The following is a 17,171-nucleotide window of genomic DNA, read 5'->3' on the forward strand; positions in this document are numbered from 1 at the left end:
ACAAGCTTCTACTTGAATAAGGTTTAGCTACAATTTTTTTTGTGGTACTTCAAGCTTCTTAAAATGGAGTTCAATACTCAATATTCAATAAATATCCCACTTATTTATGTCCCTGTTTTTAACTGTAATACCTGCAACATAACCAAAGCTACAGTGTAGGCAGAACTCCACTGACTGGGCCATATTCAGTCAGCATGTTATCTTTCCATATCTTATAATTCAGAAACTTAACACAAAGATTGAAACTTGTTCCACAAATCAGCACTAAAAGGTTTCACGTTAACTTTGACTTTCACTTATTGGATACTGCTCAGTACCTAGTAACCACGCATAAAGTCTTCTGTTCAGAGACATGTCTCTCCTCAGTAGGGTCTGGGTGGCTGCTGACAGGATCTGCACGATGTCAGATCTGAGCAGGGGAATGGCTCTCTCACTGGAATCCTATTGGAGGACAGAGAACACTTTACTGCAAAGGGATGATGAAGTAGATTACTGGCTTTCTGACCCGTGGCCCCTCCTACCAGTCTACAAAGCTCTCTCTTAAAAAGGTCATTCTCAAAAGGAGTTGGTTCTCCACAGTGCCCACAGACAGAAGCCATTCAGTTTTTGCTATGGAAACATCATCCTCACAAAAAGGAACAAGGATCTTTAATTGGCTGAAAGCAAACTGTGATCTGCCAACTGCCTGACGTCTATCCCACCTGCCCCACGTCCTCAGGAAATACCAGTGACTTCCCTGGAAGAACACAAACGACTTACCAGACAGGTATAAAATGGAAAGAAGAACAGAACGATTTCTAGGTTATTTCTTTGCACCAGGACATTTGAGTCCAACAGTGAGGCACACAGAGACTTTACCTGTAAATGATAGAACAGCATGAACATTTCACTCCCAAGACATTTAGCAGCATTTGCAGGCTACTGTTTACAGTCGTAAAAATGAAACTAACTTTTCCTGGGAATCTTGAAACCACTGTGTGAAATCATGTGGAACAGATCGGTAAGGTGTAAATGTGGGAAATGTGGGTTCTAGCCCTAGAAGCTGGGGGGGGCAGTGTGTGTTGGAGGAGGTCAGACAAGACGTGACCTGGCTGACCTGTGGAGCTCGAGGTGCCTCACCTCCCCGGTCCCGGAATGTGCATTCTGCTTGCCCCCCTGCTCCGGAGGTACCCGAGGGACACAGCCTTGAGACAGATGTGGCATTGAGAACACCCGCGCAGTATATGTGATTGAGCCCAGTTAAGGCCTCTACGTAAACTTTTAAGATTTGGCAGGTGGGTACTGTATTGTATGGATGGAGGCTCCTGGGATTTGTCCTGCGTAACCGACCACCCTGACCTGCACGGTACGCAGGCAGGTTAAGGAATGTTGTGTGTGAGACTCGTGCCGCAGAGGTGACCTCGGGAGCCTGCTTAGTGGACATTAGCTGGCCTCCAGGTCAGAATTGGCCCTTTTGGTCTGGACGCCAAGAGCTATGAAATTTGCCTTGCACGCCCTCCTGCTCCAGGCTGGGCTGGGCCCCCGGAATGGAATCCAGGCGGGGAGGTGAGCACACCCAGCCCAGGCTCCTTGAAGATGTAAAGACATGATAACATAGGAATGCAGTTCGCACCAAACTGCACGTAGGTGAATAATTGTTTAACTTCAGACCTCATCATTTGCTCTATAAATACGGCCCTATGGGGATGGTCAGTCTCAGCTGAGAGGAGGACGCTCCGCCTAGGCCTCTCCATCGGGACTCCAGCCTGGCTGTCTCCACGGGGTTTCCCCAGCTAGTAAGGCTGGATGTTGTAAGTACCCGATATGATGAAACTCTGTCTTATTCTCCTTTACTGCTTACTATTGCCCTCATCTATACACAGATTTCCCTTTTCTTCTGTTTTGATTAGATTTTTATAATATCAAAAAAGTGTTTTTTCCCCTTCAAAACTCAGAGTACAGCTGCTGTGAATCTTTTCTTAAGAACAGACACGGGCGCCTGGGTGGCTCAGTTGGTTAAGCAACTGCCTTCGGCTCAGGTCATGATCCTGGAGTCCCGGGATCGAGTCCCGCATCGGGCTCCCTGCTCGGCAGGGAGTCTGCTTCTCCCTCTGACCCTCCTCCCTCTCATGCTCTCTGTCTCTCATTCTCTCTCTCTCAAATAAATAAATAAAATCTTTAAAAAAAAAAATAAAAAATAAAAATAAAAGAACAGACGCGAGATCTACTGGACCTGTGGCCACCCAAGACAAGCCTCGTAAGTTCCCTTGCTTATTAAACTGTCCACCTACCAATCTGGAGTGGCTTGCCTCTCTCTTTGGTCTCTCCCTGCCCGCTGCATACATGGGCCAGTTTCGGGTGACACCTAGAAGCTCCCAAGGAGGCTGTTAACTAACAGTGTGACATCGGAGAGTCGGTCAGCTGCAGCCCTCGCATGTTCCATTGGAGAGCTGGAGAGGCTTGGACCAGAGGGTCAGGTTCTAAGACCTCAAATTCTCTGATCCTAGAAAGGAATGTCTTTAGGTTCCAATAGGGACTTCTGGCTAACCTAAAACTCCAAAGACATTCCGTTAAATGGATTCCAAACCAATTCAATACATATTTTGTGTGTCTTTTCCAAATATAGATACACGTGATACAGAAGAGCCATAAGAGAAATGCTAATAAAAAGCTACGAGACTTCAGAAAAGGGGAGGGAGAGATCATTCAACTTGGGGAAAACAACACAACTCTGTGGGAAGGCTGAGCTGGAAGGACAGGGAGGATGTGCATGGAGGTCATCGAGAAGGGATGGGGAGTGAGTGCAAGGAGCAAGGAGGTGGCATCACAGACCTACAGGCCAGGCTGGGCAGTCCATCTGGGAGTGCAGAAGGTCTGAAGGGAGGGCAAGGCATTGGTGGGTTGGGAGTGGACTTACAATACTCTCAAGTTTGGACTTTATCTGTAGGCAAGAGGAATCCAGATATTTTTCAAGCACAGTATAGGTATAAGCAAAGCTATGCTTTAGCAAAGAGCTAAGAGCGATCAAAAAAGCCTGGATGGGCAGAGGATGGGATGGGGAGGAGCGAGTTGGAAGATTATGGCAAGGTCCAAGCAAGCATCAGAAGCTGAAGGAAGCAGGGCAGTGAAAATGGAGACACACAAGGCTGTTAGGGTTTACCACTAGGTGGCGAGAGACTGCAGGCCATTAGACAAGCCGTAAGTTTGGGGAGAAAAGATCCGGAAGGGTCATAATAAGAGACGGCCTTGCCAGGGAAGAAAGCAGCCCTCCGAAGGGCCTCGGGATGGATATCCGAAGAACTCTGACAATCTTGGCTTGAGAGCAGCCAGAGGAGAGGACGATGGCAGGAGCAGGACTGAGAGACTGAGACTGGAGGAGGAGGGAGCCTGATGAGCAGACGGTGGGGGGGCGGGGGGGGATGGCAGTGAGACACAGGCCAGGGAGGAAGCAAGGTTCTAGCTAAAGCAGGAGACTCTGCGAGGCCCCTGGAGCACTGCTAACAGCTAACTGTTAACCACTGAAGCCTGGGTGGGGGGGGGGGGGGCTCCCGAAGGGCCCTCTTTAGGTGCAAATATGTATTTGAATATGTAAATCGTTAATGCATATGTGAAAAACCACCACCACCGTCCTGGGGTTCATCCTGCGTACTGACGCCTCCTGTCTTTTTTTTTTTTTCTCAAGATTTTATTTATTTATTTGACAGAGAGAGCGAGAGCAGGAACACAAGCAGGAGGAGTGGGAGAGGGAGAAGTAGGCCTCCCGCGGAGCAGGGAGCCTGATGCGGGGCTCGATCCCAGGACCCCAGGATCATGACCTGAGCTGAAGGCAGACGCTTAACGACTGAGCCACCCAGGCGCCCCTGACGCCTCCTGTCTTGCTCAGCAGCAGAGCGCACATACTCTGACGCCTGGAACACCTCCGTTTCCCTGCTGCTCACACTGATGTCCCTTTGCAGCCCCAGCTGACAACCTGTGCACGAGGAAGCCGGCCCCGCCTGCCCCACTCTGCCCCGCTGATGAGCAAAGCACCCACCGTGAGCTGGTAATCTGTCCCCAGCATGTACTTCTGCTCCTTGCCCGGGCAGTCCCTGCTGATGTGGCCCACCACAAAGAGCGAGGCGGGAAGGCGGATGGCCGGGCTCACCAGGACGCTCCCCCAAAGGGCAGCATAAAACACCTCTTTGCCGACCACCAGGGACAGCCTCAGGAGCAGAGCGTCTGTCCTGTGGACAAGAGATACAGACTGTAAAGGCTCGGTCCCAGCAGCCACAGCTTGCTCAGCCTCCCCCCGCCCCCCGTGGAACCCCATTTCCTCATCCTTCTGAGTGGCGGCCATCTCTTGCCTTTCTGTTCTGTCCACCTGCCGGCAGTCACTGAAACGGAGTTTGCTAAGACAAACATGTCCCCGAGACGTATGGCTTCTTGGCCAACAGGAAGTGCCTGACCGGTTCTGTCTGTGGATCTGCAGGAAGGGCCGTTCCACCGCCACAAAGGGACGAGCGGATCAGCCTCAAGAGGTTGGTGCAACTGACTGGAGACTTAAGTAATGATAAAGATCCCCCCACTTGAGCACAGCCAGGGGACATGGGACTTTAGAAACACTGGGGATAAAATTTGCCCGGGCCTCCCACTCGACACAAATTCCACAAAGCCTGTCACTCTGCCCACAGCGCGCCCCTATGTTGACTTCCGCTCTGGAACGTTCTCCTGCTGATGCCTGACATTTCTTTGTCCCTTATCTCTATCTGGGTCTCTCTCCCCTGACACGCCATCAGCAACTTCATGTCCGTCCTTTAAGAGAAGCAGCGTCATCAGCAGGTCTGGGTTTGTTTTTTCCACGGATACTGCCCAAGGCCAGGCCCCCCGCCTCTGCTCCGTGGCCTGCGTGCAGCTGACTAGGGCATCTGCCCTGTCAACAATGGAAACGGCTTTGCTAGGCCGATGAGAGCAGCTGTCAGTAAAACAGCAGAGGCAAATTCCCACAAGGGGATTTCACTGAATGAGTGGACGGACTCAAAATCCAAAAGCATTCCACTCCTCGCGTCTCCTATTTGCAAAGAAGACACACAAATATCACAGAAGGAGTAGGCCAGTGTGATGCAGTGGGCTACCCAGCTTCCTGGAGTCAGGCCCCTGTCGTCCAAATCCCGTGTCTGCTTCCTGGCAGTGGTCCCTAGGACGAATGTGCATGTTAGCTGTCAGCTAGGAGATACAGAGGAGAGAGGGAGACGTTCTGAGCAGGACTGGAGAGTCTCGTGTAAAACCCCGCATGGGCGAACAGAGTCAGCGCTCGGGCCCCGCTGCCTGCCATGACCACCGGGTCTGCGTCCTTAGCATCCAGGGGATCACCGGCCACACAGGTAGCGCTCAAAACCATTGGGAAATGAATGCCACCCCGCCCTTTTATTACGACTCAAATCGTCTTCAGCTTACTTTTCAATAATCAGTTCAGGGTATACAAAGACTTTTCATACCAAAAATTATCTACTACCTTTTTTTTTTTTTTTTTTTTTTTTTAAAGATTTTATTTATTTGACAGAGAGAAAGACAGCCAGAGAGGGAACACAAGCAGGGGGAGTGGGAGAGGGAGAAGCAGGCTTCCCGCTGAGCAGGGAGCCTGATGTGGGGCTCGATCCCAGGACCCTGTGATCATGACCTGAGCCGAAGGCAGACGCTTAACGACTGAGCCACCCAGGCGCCCCTACCTTTTTTTTTTTTTTAAGATCTGAGAGAGCGAGAAAGCTCATGCACGCACATGAAGGGGGAGGGGCAGAGGGAGAGAGAGAGAGAATCTCAAGCAGACTCCCCACTGAGCGAGGTGCCCAACACAGGGCTCGATCCCACGACCCTGAGATCATGACCTGAGCCAAAATAAGGAGTCAGATGCTTAACCGACTGAGCCACCCAGGTGCCCCTACTACCTTTTTATATTAACAGCGAATTTTGTTCTCTTTAAAGCTAGTCTGAACTTTTTTGTCTCATAAAATATGTGAATTTTACTGTGCAAATGATGCACAGTATCATCTTTATAGAAAAACAAAACTGAAGAGGTATGAGTAACAGCCAAATGTTTAGGAAAAGCACACAGAAGGGTTTAGTGGCTAAAGATACCGACTGATCTCCTATTGAGGCTGAGCAAACAAATACAGCTTATCTTGCCCAGCTCTGAAAATAGCGCAGCAAAGGCCCCAATTTGAGGCAGAAGCATGGTGCAGCAGGTGGGGCTGATGGGTCACTGTCCCCTGGGCAGACAGGATGTCCCCAAGCTAGGCAGATTCCTACAGTAGGAGATTAATTGAGAAAGCCCCTGGGAGTGCTCCCCTTTCCCCAGGATCCCTCTCAGGGGAAGACTGACGCTTAGATAAAACCCATCGCAAACACTGCAATGTACACACTGATATCACATTCCCCTTTGCTCAGAACAGTGTATTCCCAAAGTCAGTTGCACGTAACGCTGGCCACGAGCTGGTCCATAGACAAGAAATCTGGGTAATGCCGCCTCAGCTATCCCTTCTTCAATATTCAGAGTGCGCCAGCTAGTTTTCTTTATTAAAGAAATGCAGCTTAAGTCTCATTTTATCCTAAAAAAATTAATAGATATTAAAAACTTAAACGATGCCATGGTTCACAAAAGGGCGATTATGACAAGCCTTGGCTATGGAGAGCACAGTGAAGAGCAAGATAACTGGGTTAAGAGGCAAGTAACTCTCTACTAAATAAGAATCACTCCCATCATCTCAGATGTGAAATTCCAAAATTAGCACACACATTTGAGAGCCCAGGACTTGAAATCTTTTCTATTCAGAATCAACGAGCAACCTCCAAACCCTTCCTACTTCCCTCCCTCCTGCCTCACCCTGGCTGGTGCGCTCATGCCTCCTACGAACACCAGCTCACTCCCACGACACCAACACGCTCTCCTCTATTCGATGGACAGCAAGTGACACAGACTGCTTGCCATGAACCCCAAGCCTTTCCCAACTTTGGCCGTGTAGCCACTTGCCTAGTGGATGGTCCTGGAAAACCAGGCTGTCACAAGAGCAAAGAGCTTGGGGCGTGAGCATCTGAAGGAGCACAACAGGGACAACAGCGTCCTGCACCACCACAGGTCAGGTCCATGTCCAGAGGGGTAAAAAAATTCTAGAACCGGCAGAGCTCACCGTGGTGCCTGGAATCAACCAAAAGAAAGGTCAATAAATATGTTTCCAGGCGCCTGGGTGGCTCAGTCAGTTAAGCGTCCAACTCTTGATTTTAGCTCAGCTCATGATCTCATGTCATGAGATTGAGCCCCGAGTTGGGCTCCATGCTCAGCAGGGAGTCTGCTTGAGATTCTCTCTCTCCCTCTCCCTTTGCCCCTCCCCCTGCTCGCTTGCACGCTCTCTCTCTAAAATAAATAATCTTAAAAATATATACATATGTTTCAACTACTATTTAAATGGGGCTCTCTCAACCCCGACACGATGGACTTTGGGCCAGATAAGCCTTCATCGTGGGGACAATCATGTCGCTGCAGGACGCTGAGCGCTAGACGCCAGGAGCGCCCTCTCTACCCTGTGGTAACAGCCAGAAGAATGATGCCAAACTTCCCTGGGGGATACAAATCAGCCCAGCTGAGAACCGCGGACTCACATTTCTGCTTGGTTACAGACCTCTGCGAATAGTCACCTTTCCCCCAAATCCTAAGAGGAGTCTGGTGCTTTCTCCACACTACTCCTGCTTTCTCAGTGCAGCAAAACGCAGCTGTGAAGCTACTTCATGGGCACTTGAAAGAAGAAAATCTGGCCAGGAGTAATTCGCAGGCACACAAGGATTAGAAAGCCAGGGTGAAGCGTTAGTCCTAACACTGGCCAGAGTTCCACGGACGAGCACAAGCCAGGAACAGTCTGCGCCTCCAGGGAATTCGTGAGTCACCCGGCCTGCAGCAGCCCCAGCCTAACTCAGCCCTCCGCGTTTGCTGCCAACGGGGACATCAGGACCCTCCCCTTCACCCCCCACCCCTCCCTTTCTTGTTCCTGCACAGTGTTTGCTGTGGGTGTCTGCCTCGGCTCCTGAGCACTTAGGGGAAGAAAGAGTTGCCGACTTCTCTCAAACTAACATGGATACAGAGACCCAAGACTCTGGTGCAGTCATCCCAATTACTGTGCCCATACACACGCACTCAGAGATTCTAGAACCCTCGACCAGCATCCACCTCGGAGAGCTGATAACGAATGCCTTTGGGGTGCTGCAGACACTGGGCCTGGTTTTCTCTCATGGCTCCATCTACTCAGTGATTCATGCAGCTCTACTCAGCTCTTGGTTCGATGTCAAGAAATCACACCAAAAAAATCCATGTTAAGCAACTTTAGCAGATGTTCAAATGAACCCTCATTGATCAACTAAGAGAACGCACAAAAACACCCCAACTATTTACACTCTTCTGGTGTGATTCATTCTTACAAATCAAAAAAAAAAACTGCAATACATTTTGGGAACTGATGTGTTCATCTGTCAGATGATGGAAAAAACATTTATATACACTGTGATACACGGATCTGTTTGGGAAACATGAATGGGCCAGAACTTCTAGAAAGAGCCTGGGACAGATCTGGGAAGGGTCCTCTCGCTGACTTTTATATGACCTTCTGCTCATTCCCTCCACACACCTACCAACCTTGCATATGGCCACAGGCTTAAAATAGCCCCGAGACAGACTCTGCCTTCTAAGGAAGTAGATCCTACCGACCCGACCCACTGCAAAGGTGGACTCTTCACTGGGAAGTGGGAAGCCACCACCTGTTCTATGTGAAAGCTTGAAATGTTTGAAGTGCAAATTTTTGGTTAGGTTTGTCAAATTCTACTACAAATGCTCATGACTTAAATGTACCCTTGGTCACTGGCCACAATCCCTCAAACCATTCTAATTATTTGGTTTCTCTGAGTTTAGGGGAGCACTCCAAACAGACCTTGGATTGATTCCTTGATTCCACCCCAGCCCCCCACATTCCACCCCCAGTCACAGCCAATGTGACAAAGGCGGTGTGGCTGGGGCCTCTGGCGTGGGGGAAATGTGAGCAGTGCGTGGTGTAATCAAATGGAAACTTTTGCAAGCACAGAGGTTTCTAAACCTCCCAGTCAGGCTGCACATGGGCTCTTAAAGCAGGTCCTATTAACAGAGGTTAATCACAGCGATCACTCAGAATGGTTAATATGATGGGAGTGAACTCTTAATGTGATGATTCCCCAGAGAAACAGGATACTGTGTATACCCAATAGTCTGGATGGATTTATGCTTTCTTCTGCTCCTAAGCATGACCAAAAATAACCCCTGCATGAACTTTTATGCATACAAGCTTTATAAATTTCCCCAAAGTGCTGCTGAAATTTGTCAAGCTATTCTGCTTAGCATCGCCTTTGCGTGCCCCAGCCATCAATGAAGCATGGCTCTGCTTCGACCGAGAAGCAGCCTAGTGTAACGGGAAGAAAGCAGGCTTCGGAATCTGATCTATGTGGCTTAGGATCCCAGCTCTGCCACTCACTGACCATGGGACTCTGGGAAACGTTCTCACTTTCTGATTCTCACCTGTGACTGCAGGCAATTCCCAGGAGGACACGGTATTTGGTCAAGAAGAGACCTGCACAGCAATGTCAAGCATCACCCCAACTTCTGCATCTTTCCCTGCCGCGCAGACCCCTGCACCTCCCTCCCCGCTTCTCCCAAAGCGGCAGCATCACACACAAGCCACAGAACCGTCAGCACGTCCGTGAGGATGAGACCCACCTGTCGTAGATCTCAGAGCCCTCCTCCAGGCCGGGCAGCAGGCCCACAATGAAGGCCTGGAGACTGGGCAGGAGCAGCTTCTGCAGTGGGAGAAAGTACTTCTCATACAGGCCGAGCAGCACGGGCCTTACCGACATGGCCGCGTTTGCCAGAAGAGGAAACAAGCCACAGCTTTGGAAAAGAAGAAAGGGAGAGGAGGGACAAATGAGACACAGAATCAGAAGTTTGCAACAATCACCCAGCCACAGGGAGTTTTCAAAAGCAGCCAGCCAGCCGTTTACACTGGGGCTGTAGACGCTTGCTTATCACGGGACGGTCCCAACGTACCGTTCGGCAAAGAGCAGGCACCTAGACAGGAGGTCCGTCACAGTCGGACTTCGAACACACTTAAAAAAAAGGCCTGGGAGGGTGCGCTCCCGACGTAAGCGCTGGTTATCTCCTGCTGGCATCTTTACGATGAATTGCTGCTCACCACTCCCTATTTTGTCATTTTCTCATCTTATGAACCGAAATGCGGATTATTCAGGTAATAAGAATGTGATATGGTAGGAAGCCACTATACCTGTATAGGAACAAATCCTTGGCCAGCCATTTGGTCCCCACAATTTTGAAGATAATCTCATAGGTTTCTAGGGCTTTTAGGTGCACACCGCTGGGCAAAGCAGGATGCAAGCACTGAGCTAACCTCTTGCTGATAATGAGCCGTCTCGGCAATAAGGAATACCTCAGGTTACTCTGAAGGGCCTGGAAAACAAGAGGGAAAACATGAGGAGGAAGGGAGCGACATTTACCATGTAAATGTAAATTTACCATGTAAAGTAAATCTTCCAGGGCCAGGAAGACACGAGCAGATGCAAAAGGAAGACAGAGGGCCTACATGGGGAACACCAGGGGGCCATGAGCCAGGGTCCAGGGACATGGGTATCAGTGAAGCCCCTAGCAATGCTGGAGATGAGGCAGGCATCAGAATCAAGAGCAAGAGAGACCCTGTCACCATAAGACCAACTCCTCGGTCACACACAGAAACCCAGGTACCAGTGAGGGCTCCAGTCCACACCCGAGGCTAAGCAGAACATAGACTATATCGGGCGGGGCGGGGGGGGGGGGGGGGACTCGACCCTCATCCCTAAGAAGACCCTTGTCTGTGTGCTGGGGAAGCCCTTGGCATCTTCCCGGTAAGAAGAGGTCTGAATTATCCCCATCATTCTCCTAGCTTAGCTTCGCAGGCAGGTGGCTCTGAGTGAGGGGTCACCCCAGAAGAAACAGGGGGGGCACACCTCTAGCCCATGACTCCTGTCATCTTCAGCAGTTGGTGATCCTGCTGGGTGGGAAGGACCCACGTCCCACAGGAGAAATGCCCCACTCTGCTGGGGTGCAGCAACAGGATTCCTGGGCCAGGCCTCTGCCGGCTGGACACAGATCTTGTCTGCCCTAAAGCAGCCTGGGTATTTGTGGTAGCTGAGGAACACGGTCAGGAGTGTGAGCGGATCACTGCTGTTCTGCACAGCCTCAAGTGACCATGGGCAGAGTGCTGTGGCTGGGTGGCTCCTCATGACTCAATCTTATAATACAAAGTGTCTGTAGTTATGGAACAATCCACAAATATTTGCTCAAAGCCTACAGGGTGAAGTCCACGCTTCTTAAAAAGCCACTCAAAGGCCTCCATAGCATGACTCCTGCCTGCTTTGCCTCCCCCTCCCCCATCCCCATCTCTTAATACTTTAGCTTCAAACTTTGTAGCAACACAGATCCATTTGTGGTTCCTGCCTGCCCCTCTGCCCAACCTCCTTCCTGTGCACCTGGCTAATTTTCCTCACATGAGACTTAGCGTCCCCTTTCCTGGAGGCAGAATGGTCCCTGCCCTGGCAGGGCACCCCATCCTGCGTGTTTAGTGACTCCTGCCCTGGGCTACATGTGCACATCTGTCACCGATTTACAACTGTCCTAATGATTATCAGCTCCTGGGCTGACTTAGGCGGGGAGCAACTTGAGGGCCGAGTATGCTGTCTTCTCCTCTGTGGTTTTCAGCCCTCTGCACAGAGCCTAAAACAAAGCAGGCGTTCTGGAAGAATGTCACAAGACCTGTGTGATGCCAACCGCATTCTATCTCTGTCTCCCAACCGCTGGCCCCTGGACCGTATGGTCTTAAGGCCATGACAGCTTTCTTTTTATAAACAAAGAAAATAATCCTGCCCCTAAAATATACACTGAGGTTATGCAGGAGGTAAAGGAAAAGGAAGGAAAATATTTTTCATCGGAAGCCTGTAGTCTAACTGAACTCTCAAATTCAATAAACCTGCATCTCGGAAAAAAAAAACAAAACCACCCATATAACTAGAGGTCATCAAGAAATACCTTAAAACATTATATATAAAAATCTGATATTTTAAAACAAAGGAAAAGCCAACAAAATAATTTTTTTTAACGATTTTATTTATTTATTTGAAAGAGAGAGAGGGAGAGAGTATCTCAAGCAGACCCCATGCTGAGCACGGAGCCACTTCCTGTGCATCCAATAGGATAATCGGATTTTTTTTTTTTTAAGTAGGCTCCATGCCTACTTATGGAGCATGGAGCCCAACATGGGGCTTGATTGAACTCATGACCCTGAGATCATGACCTGAGCTGAAATCAAGAGTCAGACACTTAACCGACTGAGCCACCCAGGTGCCCCCCAAATAATTTTTTTTAAATGTGCTCCTGTCAAAACAAATCCTGAGGTAAGCTGAAACACACGCTGTAACAGGATAAGAACAAAGTGAGACAGCTTTGGCGGAGGGGAAATGAATGTGCCAAATGCACAGGAAACTGCATTTTATTATGGACATTTTCAAACACATAGAAAAGCAGGTGCAACAGCAATGTAACCCTTCCCCCGGCTTCAGCGACTATCCAGTGCCGGCCAGTCCTGAAGACGCGGCTTTTAGAAAATCATGTCTGGGGCGCCTGGTGGCTTAGTTAGTTGGGCGACTGCCTTCGGCTCAGGTCATGATCCTGGAGTCCCTGGATCGAGTCCCGCATCGGGCTCCCTGCTCGGCAGGGAGTCTGCTTCTCCCTCTGACCTTCCCCTCTCTCATGTGCTCTCTCTCATTCTCTCTCTCTCAAATAAAATCTTAAAAAAAAAAAGAAAATCATGTCTGTGACTCAGCTGGCTTATCAATAATGTGGCCGTGGGCATTCTCCAGGGATTCAAGAGCACGAGGGAGGGCCTCTGTCTTCACCTGTAGCAACTGTTTTTGTCAAGATCAAGCACTTGTGTGTTTTTTTTTTCCCTAAGATTTTATTTATTTGAGAGAGAGACAGAGAGAGTATGAGCCAGGGGAGGGGAGAGGCAGAGGGAGAAGCAGACTCTCCGCTGGTTGTGGAGCTGGACACGGGGCTCGATCCTAGGACCCTGAGATGATGACCTGAGCCGAAGTCAGACGCTTCACCGACTGAGCCACTCAGGTGCCCCCAAGCACCTGTTTATTAAGTTAATACCCACTCTCATATTGCTCAGTATATTCCAAGGACTCCTGCTGCTTGAGGTAGAAAAGATGGGGCACACCCAGCATGGTGGGTCACCTGGGACTCACCAGCGTTTGTCTTCCTTGGGCTGTACATGTCCAGAATCCCATTTCTCTGCCATTTTGACCCTGGGTGTGGCAGAATAACTGACTCTGGCCAGTGGGGTGAGTGGAGTGATACGTGTCATGTAGGCCACAGGCTTTAAAAGCCAACTCAAAGCTTGTTGCATTCTCTTTTCTTGACTCTAAGATCATGGACATGTGGGTTGAGCTGAAGCCCCTCCCAGCCTGGCTCCCTCAGAAATTATAGAACAGAAACCACGTGCTGACCCAGTGAGGCAGAACTCAACCATGTAAACTCACCGAGATTAGGGATTGTTTGTTACCATGGCATAACCCTCTCTATCCTGACTGATAAACCTCTTCCCACATAAATGCAATTACAACGAACCACAACCATCCATTCCAAATGAATGAGGCTGCTTGCTCATTTCTTTTTCATTTAAATGTGTGACTTATTTGAAAAAAGACATAGGAAAAGAAACATAACAAGCACTGAAGCTGCGACCAGTAAACGAGGAATAGATTATTCACTGTTTGCTGTCTGTGTTAATCCACACAAACATGGCATGTCTGAGAAAGGGACTCAGTGCTGTTGAGGGAAAGGTGGAAAGATAAAGGAAGCTGTCGGATCTGAAAATTCAGCAAAAACAAAAGATATAAATAGACCGTACTTAGAAAAATGAGAAGCTGCTTGTCGTTCCTGGTAAGAAAAACGCAATTAAAACTACAAGAAAGTACTATTCTTTTCACCCATCAGGTTGTCAAGCTAGATCAAAGCACACAAGTTAAGGAGGAGAGCACAGCCATGGAGAGACCGTGAGCCAAGTTAAGTTCTTCAACTAGAGTCAGGATGTGGCCAGACAGACCCTGCGAGCCTGCTCCTTGGGGCGGTTAGGAGATTCAACCCTTCTCATTTTCATCACTAATCATGGGGCTAAAATCATGCCTAGGTCACAGCGGCTGTGCTAACCCACTTCCCATAGAGCCTGGCACTTAACAGGTGCTTCCACATTGAGGCCAGGCAAACAAACCAGACTACAATATTATAATTCTGGTTTACCATGTGAGCTTGAGGATGAGAGGCTGACATCCCAGTCCCACCATTTGCTTGTTGGGCAATTTCTGGCTATCGTTTCATCTATAAAAATGGAGATCACGGCACCTCACAAAGTTGGAAGCATCAAATGAGACACCCCCTGCGAAGAGTAGAGCAATGTCTCCCACCCAGGAGGCAGCCAGCAAACACGACCTCTTATCACGACAAACCGAAAATGAAGCACAAGACTTCGAGAGATGGGGAGAAGATGCATTCTAAGACAATCCACTGAAGCCCAGTCATTTACAGGCAATGCCCTTTACTGTCCCAAAAGCAAACAAGGACACTAGTTAGGTATGTTGATGAAGAAGGGTGAGAAATACATCGAATCAGAAAAGCAAAGCTCAAACTGCTCTATGTTTGGAGGTAAGATCCCTGCAGACCCAAAATATGATGAAAATCCCGAGAGACACTGTAGCCAAGGAGGAAATCTGCATCGATGAGGTGCAGTTGGGGAACATGAAATTTCCTTTTACGAAGACAGAGGAAAAGATAAATAGTAATTAATATTTAGGATTAAAAGGGAAAATAAAATATTTCCTAAATGATATTTAAGGAAAATTTCTAAACAAGTATTTTGCAAGTCCTTTTTTTTTTTTTTTTTTTGAAGATTTTATTTATTTATTTGACAGAGCAAGAGAGATAGTGAGAGAGAGAGTGTACAAGCAGGGGGAGCGGCAGGCAGAGGGAGAGGAAGAAGCAGGCTCCCTGCTGAGCAAGGAGCCCAAGGCTCCATCCCAAGACCCTGGGATCATGACCTGAGCCGAAGGCAGACACTCAGCCACCCAGGCGCCCCAACATTTTGCAAGTCTTAAAACTGAAGATTAGAATCACCAGTTGAAAATACTTGGCATGCAGTGGATTTGGAGCACTTCTGGAAACAAAGGATTCCCCTAACAGAGCTCCTCCTCCCCTAGAGTGACAGACTTCATGCAGGAAATGAGGCTGTGAGCCCCATTTAAAAACACCTTCTGTGAGCATGGACTGTTTTTCCATCTCTTTGTGTCTTCCTCAATTTCTTTCATAAGTGTTTTGTAGTTTTTAGAGTACAGATCCTTTACCTCTTTGGTTAGGTTTATTCCTACGTATCTTATGGTTTTTTCTGCAATTGTAAATGGGATCGATCCCTTAATTTCTTTTTCTTCTGTCTCATTGTTAGTGTATAGAAATGCATCTGATTTCTGTGCACTGATTTTACATCCTGCCACGTTGCTGAATTCCTGTATGAGTTCTAGCAATTTGGAGGTGGAGCCTTTTGGGTTTTCTACATAAAGTATCATGTTATCTGCGAAGAGTTTGACTTCTTCACTGCCAGTTTGAATGCCTTTTCTTTTTGTTGTCTAATTGCTGAGGCTAGGACTTCTAGTACTATGTTGAACAACAGTGCTGATAGTGGACATCCCTGTCGTGTTCCTGACCTTAGGGGAAATGCTCTCAGTTTTTCCCCATTGAGAATGATATTCGCTGTGGGCTTTTCAGAGATGGCTTTTATGATATTGAGATATGTTAAAATGTCTATGTTACCCAGAACAATCTATACATTCAATGAAATCCCTATCAAAATACCATCAACTTTTTTCACAGAGCTGGAACAAATAATCCTAAAATTTGTATGGAACCAGAAAAGACCCCGAATAGCCAGAGGAATGTTGAAAAAGAAAACCAAAGCTGGGGACATCAGAATGTCAGACTTCAAGCTCTATTACAAAGCTGTCATCATCAAGACAGTATGGTACTGGCACAAAAACAGACACATAGATCAATGGAACAGAATCGAGAGCCCAGAAATGGACCCCCAACTCTATGGTCAAGTAATCTTCGACAAAGCAGGAAAGAATATCCAATGGAAAAAAGACAGTCTCTTCAATAAATGGTGCTGGGAAAATTGGACAGCCACATGCAGAAGAATGAAACTGGACCATTTTCTTACACCATACACAAAGATAAACTCAAAATGGATGAAAGACCTAAATGTGAGACAGGAATCCATCAAAATCCTAGAGAACACAGGCAGCAACCTCTTCGACCTCAGCTGTAGCAACTTCTTGCTAGACGGGTCTCCAAAGGCAAGGGAAACAAAAGCAAAAATGAACTACTGGGACGCACAGCAAAGGAAACAGTTAAGAAAACTAAAAGACAACCGACATAATGGGAAAAGACATTTGTAAAATGACATATCAGATAAAGGGCTAGTCTCCAAGATCTATAAAGAACTTATCAAACTCAACACCCAAAAAACACAAATAATCCAGTCAAGAAATGGGCAGAAGACATGAACAGACCTTTCTCCAAAGACATACAAATGGTCAACAGACACATGAAAAAATGCTTCACATCACCTGGCATCAGAGAAATACAAATCAAAACTACAATGAGATACCACCTCACACCTGTCAGAATGGCTAAAATTAGCAAGTCAGGAAACGACAGATGTTAGCGAGGATGTGGAGAAAGGGGAACCCTCCTACACTGTTGGTGGGAATGCAAGCTGGTGCAGCCACTCTGGAGAACAGTATGGAGGTTCCTCAAAAAGTTGAAAATAGAGCTACCCTACAACCCAGCAATTGCACTACTGGGTATTTACCCCAAAGATACAGATGTAGTGATCCGAAGGGGCACCTGCACCCTAATGTTCATAGCGGCAATGTCCACAATAGCCAAACTGTGGAAGGAGCCAAGACGTCCATCAACAGATGAATGGATAAAGAAGATGTGGTGTATACATACAATGGAATATTACTCAGCCATCAGAAAGGATGAATACCTA

The 17,171-nt window shown here is 48.1% G+C and overlaps 1 protein-coding gene across 8 annotated transcripts in view; it reads right to left on the minus strand.

Annotated features, from left to right (window-relative positions):
• Positions 1 to 17,171, minus strand: part of DOP1B (DOP1 leucine zipper like protein B) — a 107,087-nt gene that overhangs the window by 62,346 nt on the left and 27,570 nt on the right. For 6 of the 8 annotated variants that reach the window (XR_013448990.1, XR_013449008.1, XM_078075056.1 and 3 more), the window contains exons 3-7: positions 10,302 to 10,483; positions 9,740 to 9,910; positions 4,013 to 4,202; positions 760 to 858; positions 318 to 441 (exon numbers count right to left, since the gene is read on the minus strand). Coding sequence is in view for 6 of the 8 variants with exons in the window: in XM_078075056.1 (XP_077931182.1) it covers positions 318 to 441; positions 760 to 858; positions 4,013 to 4,202; positions 9,740 to 9,910; positions 10,302 to 10,483 (766 nt within the window). In the remaining 2 variants the exon portion in view is untranslated. Of the gene's footprint in view, positions 1 to 317; positions 442 to 759; positions 859 to 4,012; positions 4,203 to 9,739; positions 9,911 to 10,301; positions 10,484 to 17,171 lie in introns of those variants that run through there. The other 2 variants (XM_078075104.1, XM_078075158.1) reach the window with 2 other exon arrangements.

The sequence above is a fragment of the Halichoerus grypus genome, chromosome 1 (assembly GCF_964656455.1).
Source record: "Halichoerus grypus chromosome 1, mHalGry1.hap1.1, whole genome shotgun sequence".
Lineage (NCBI taxonomy): Eukaryota > Metazoa > Chordata > Mammalia > Carnivora > Phocidae > Halichoerus > Halichoerus grypus.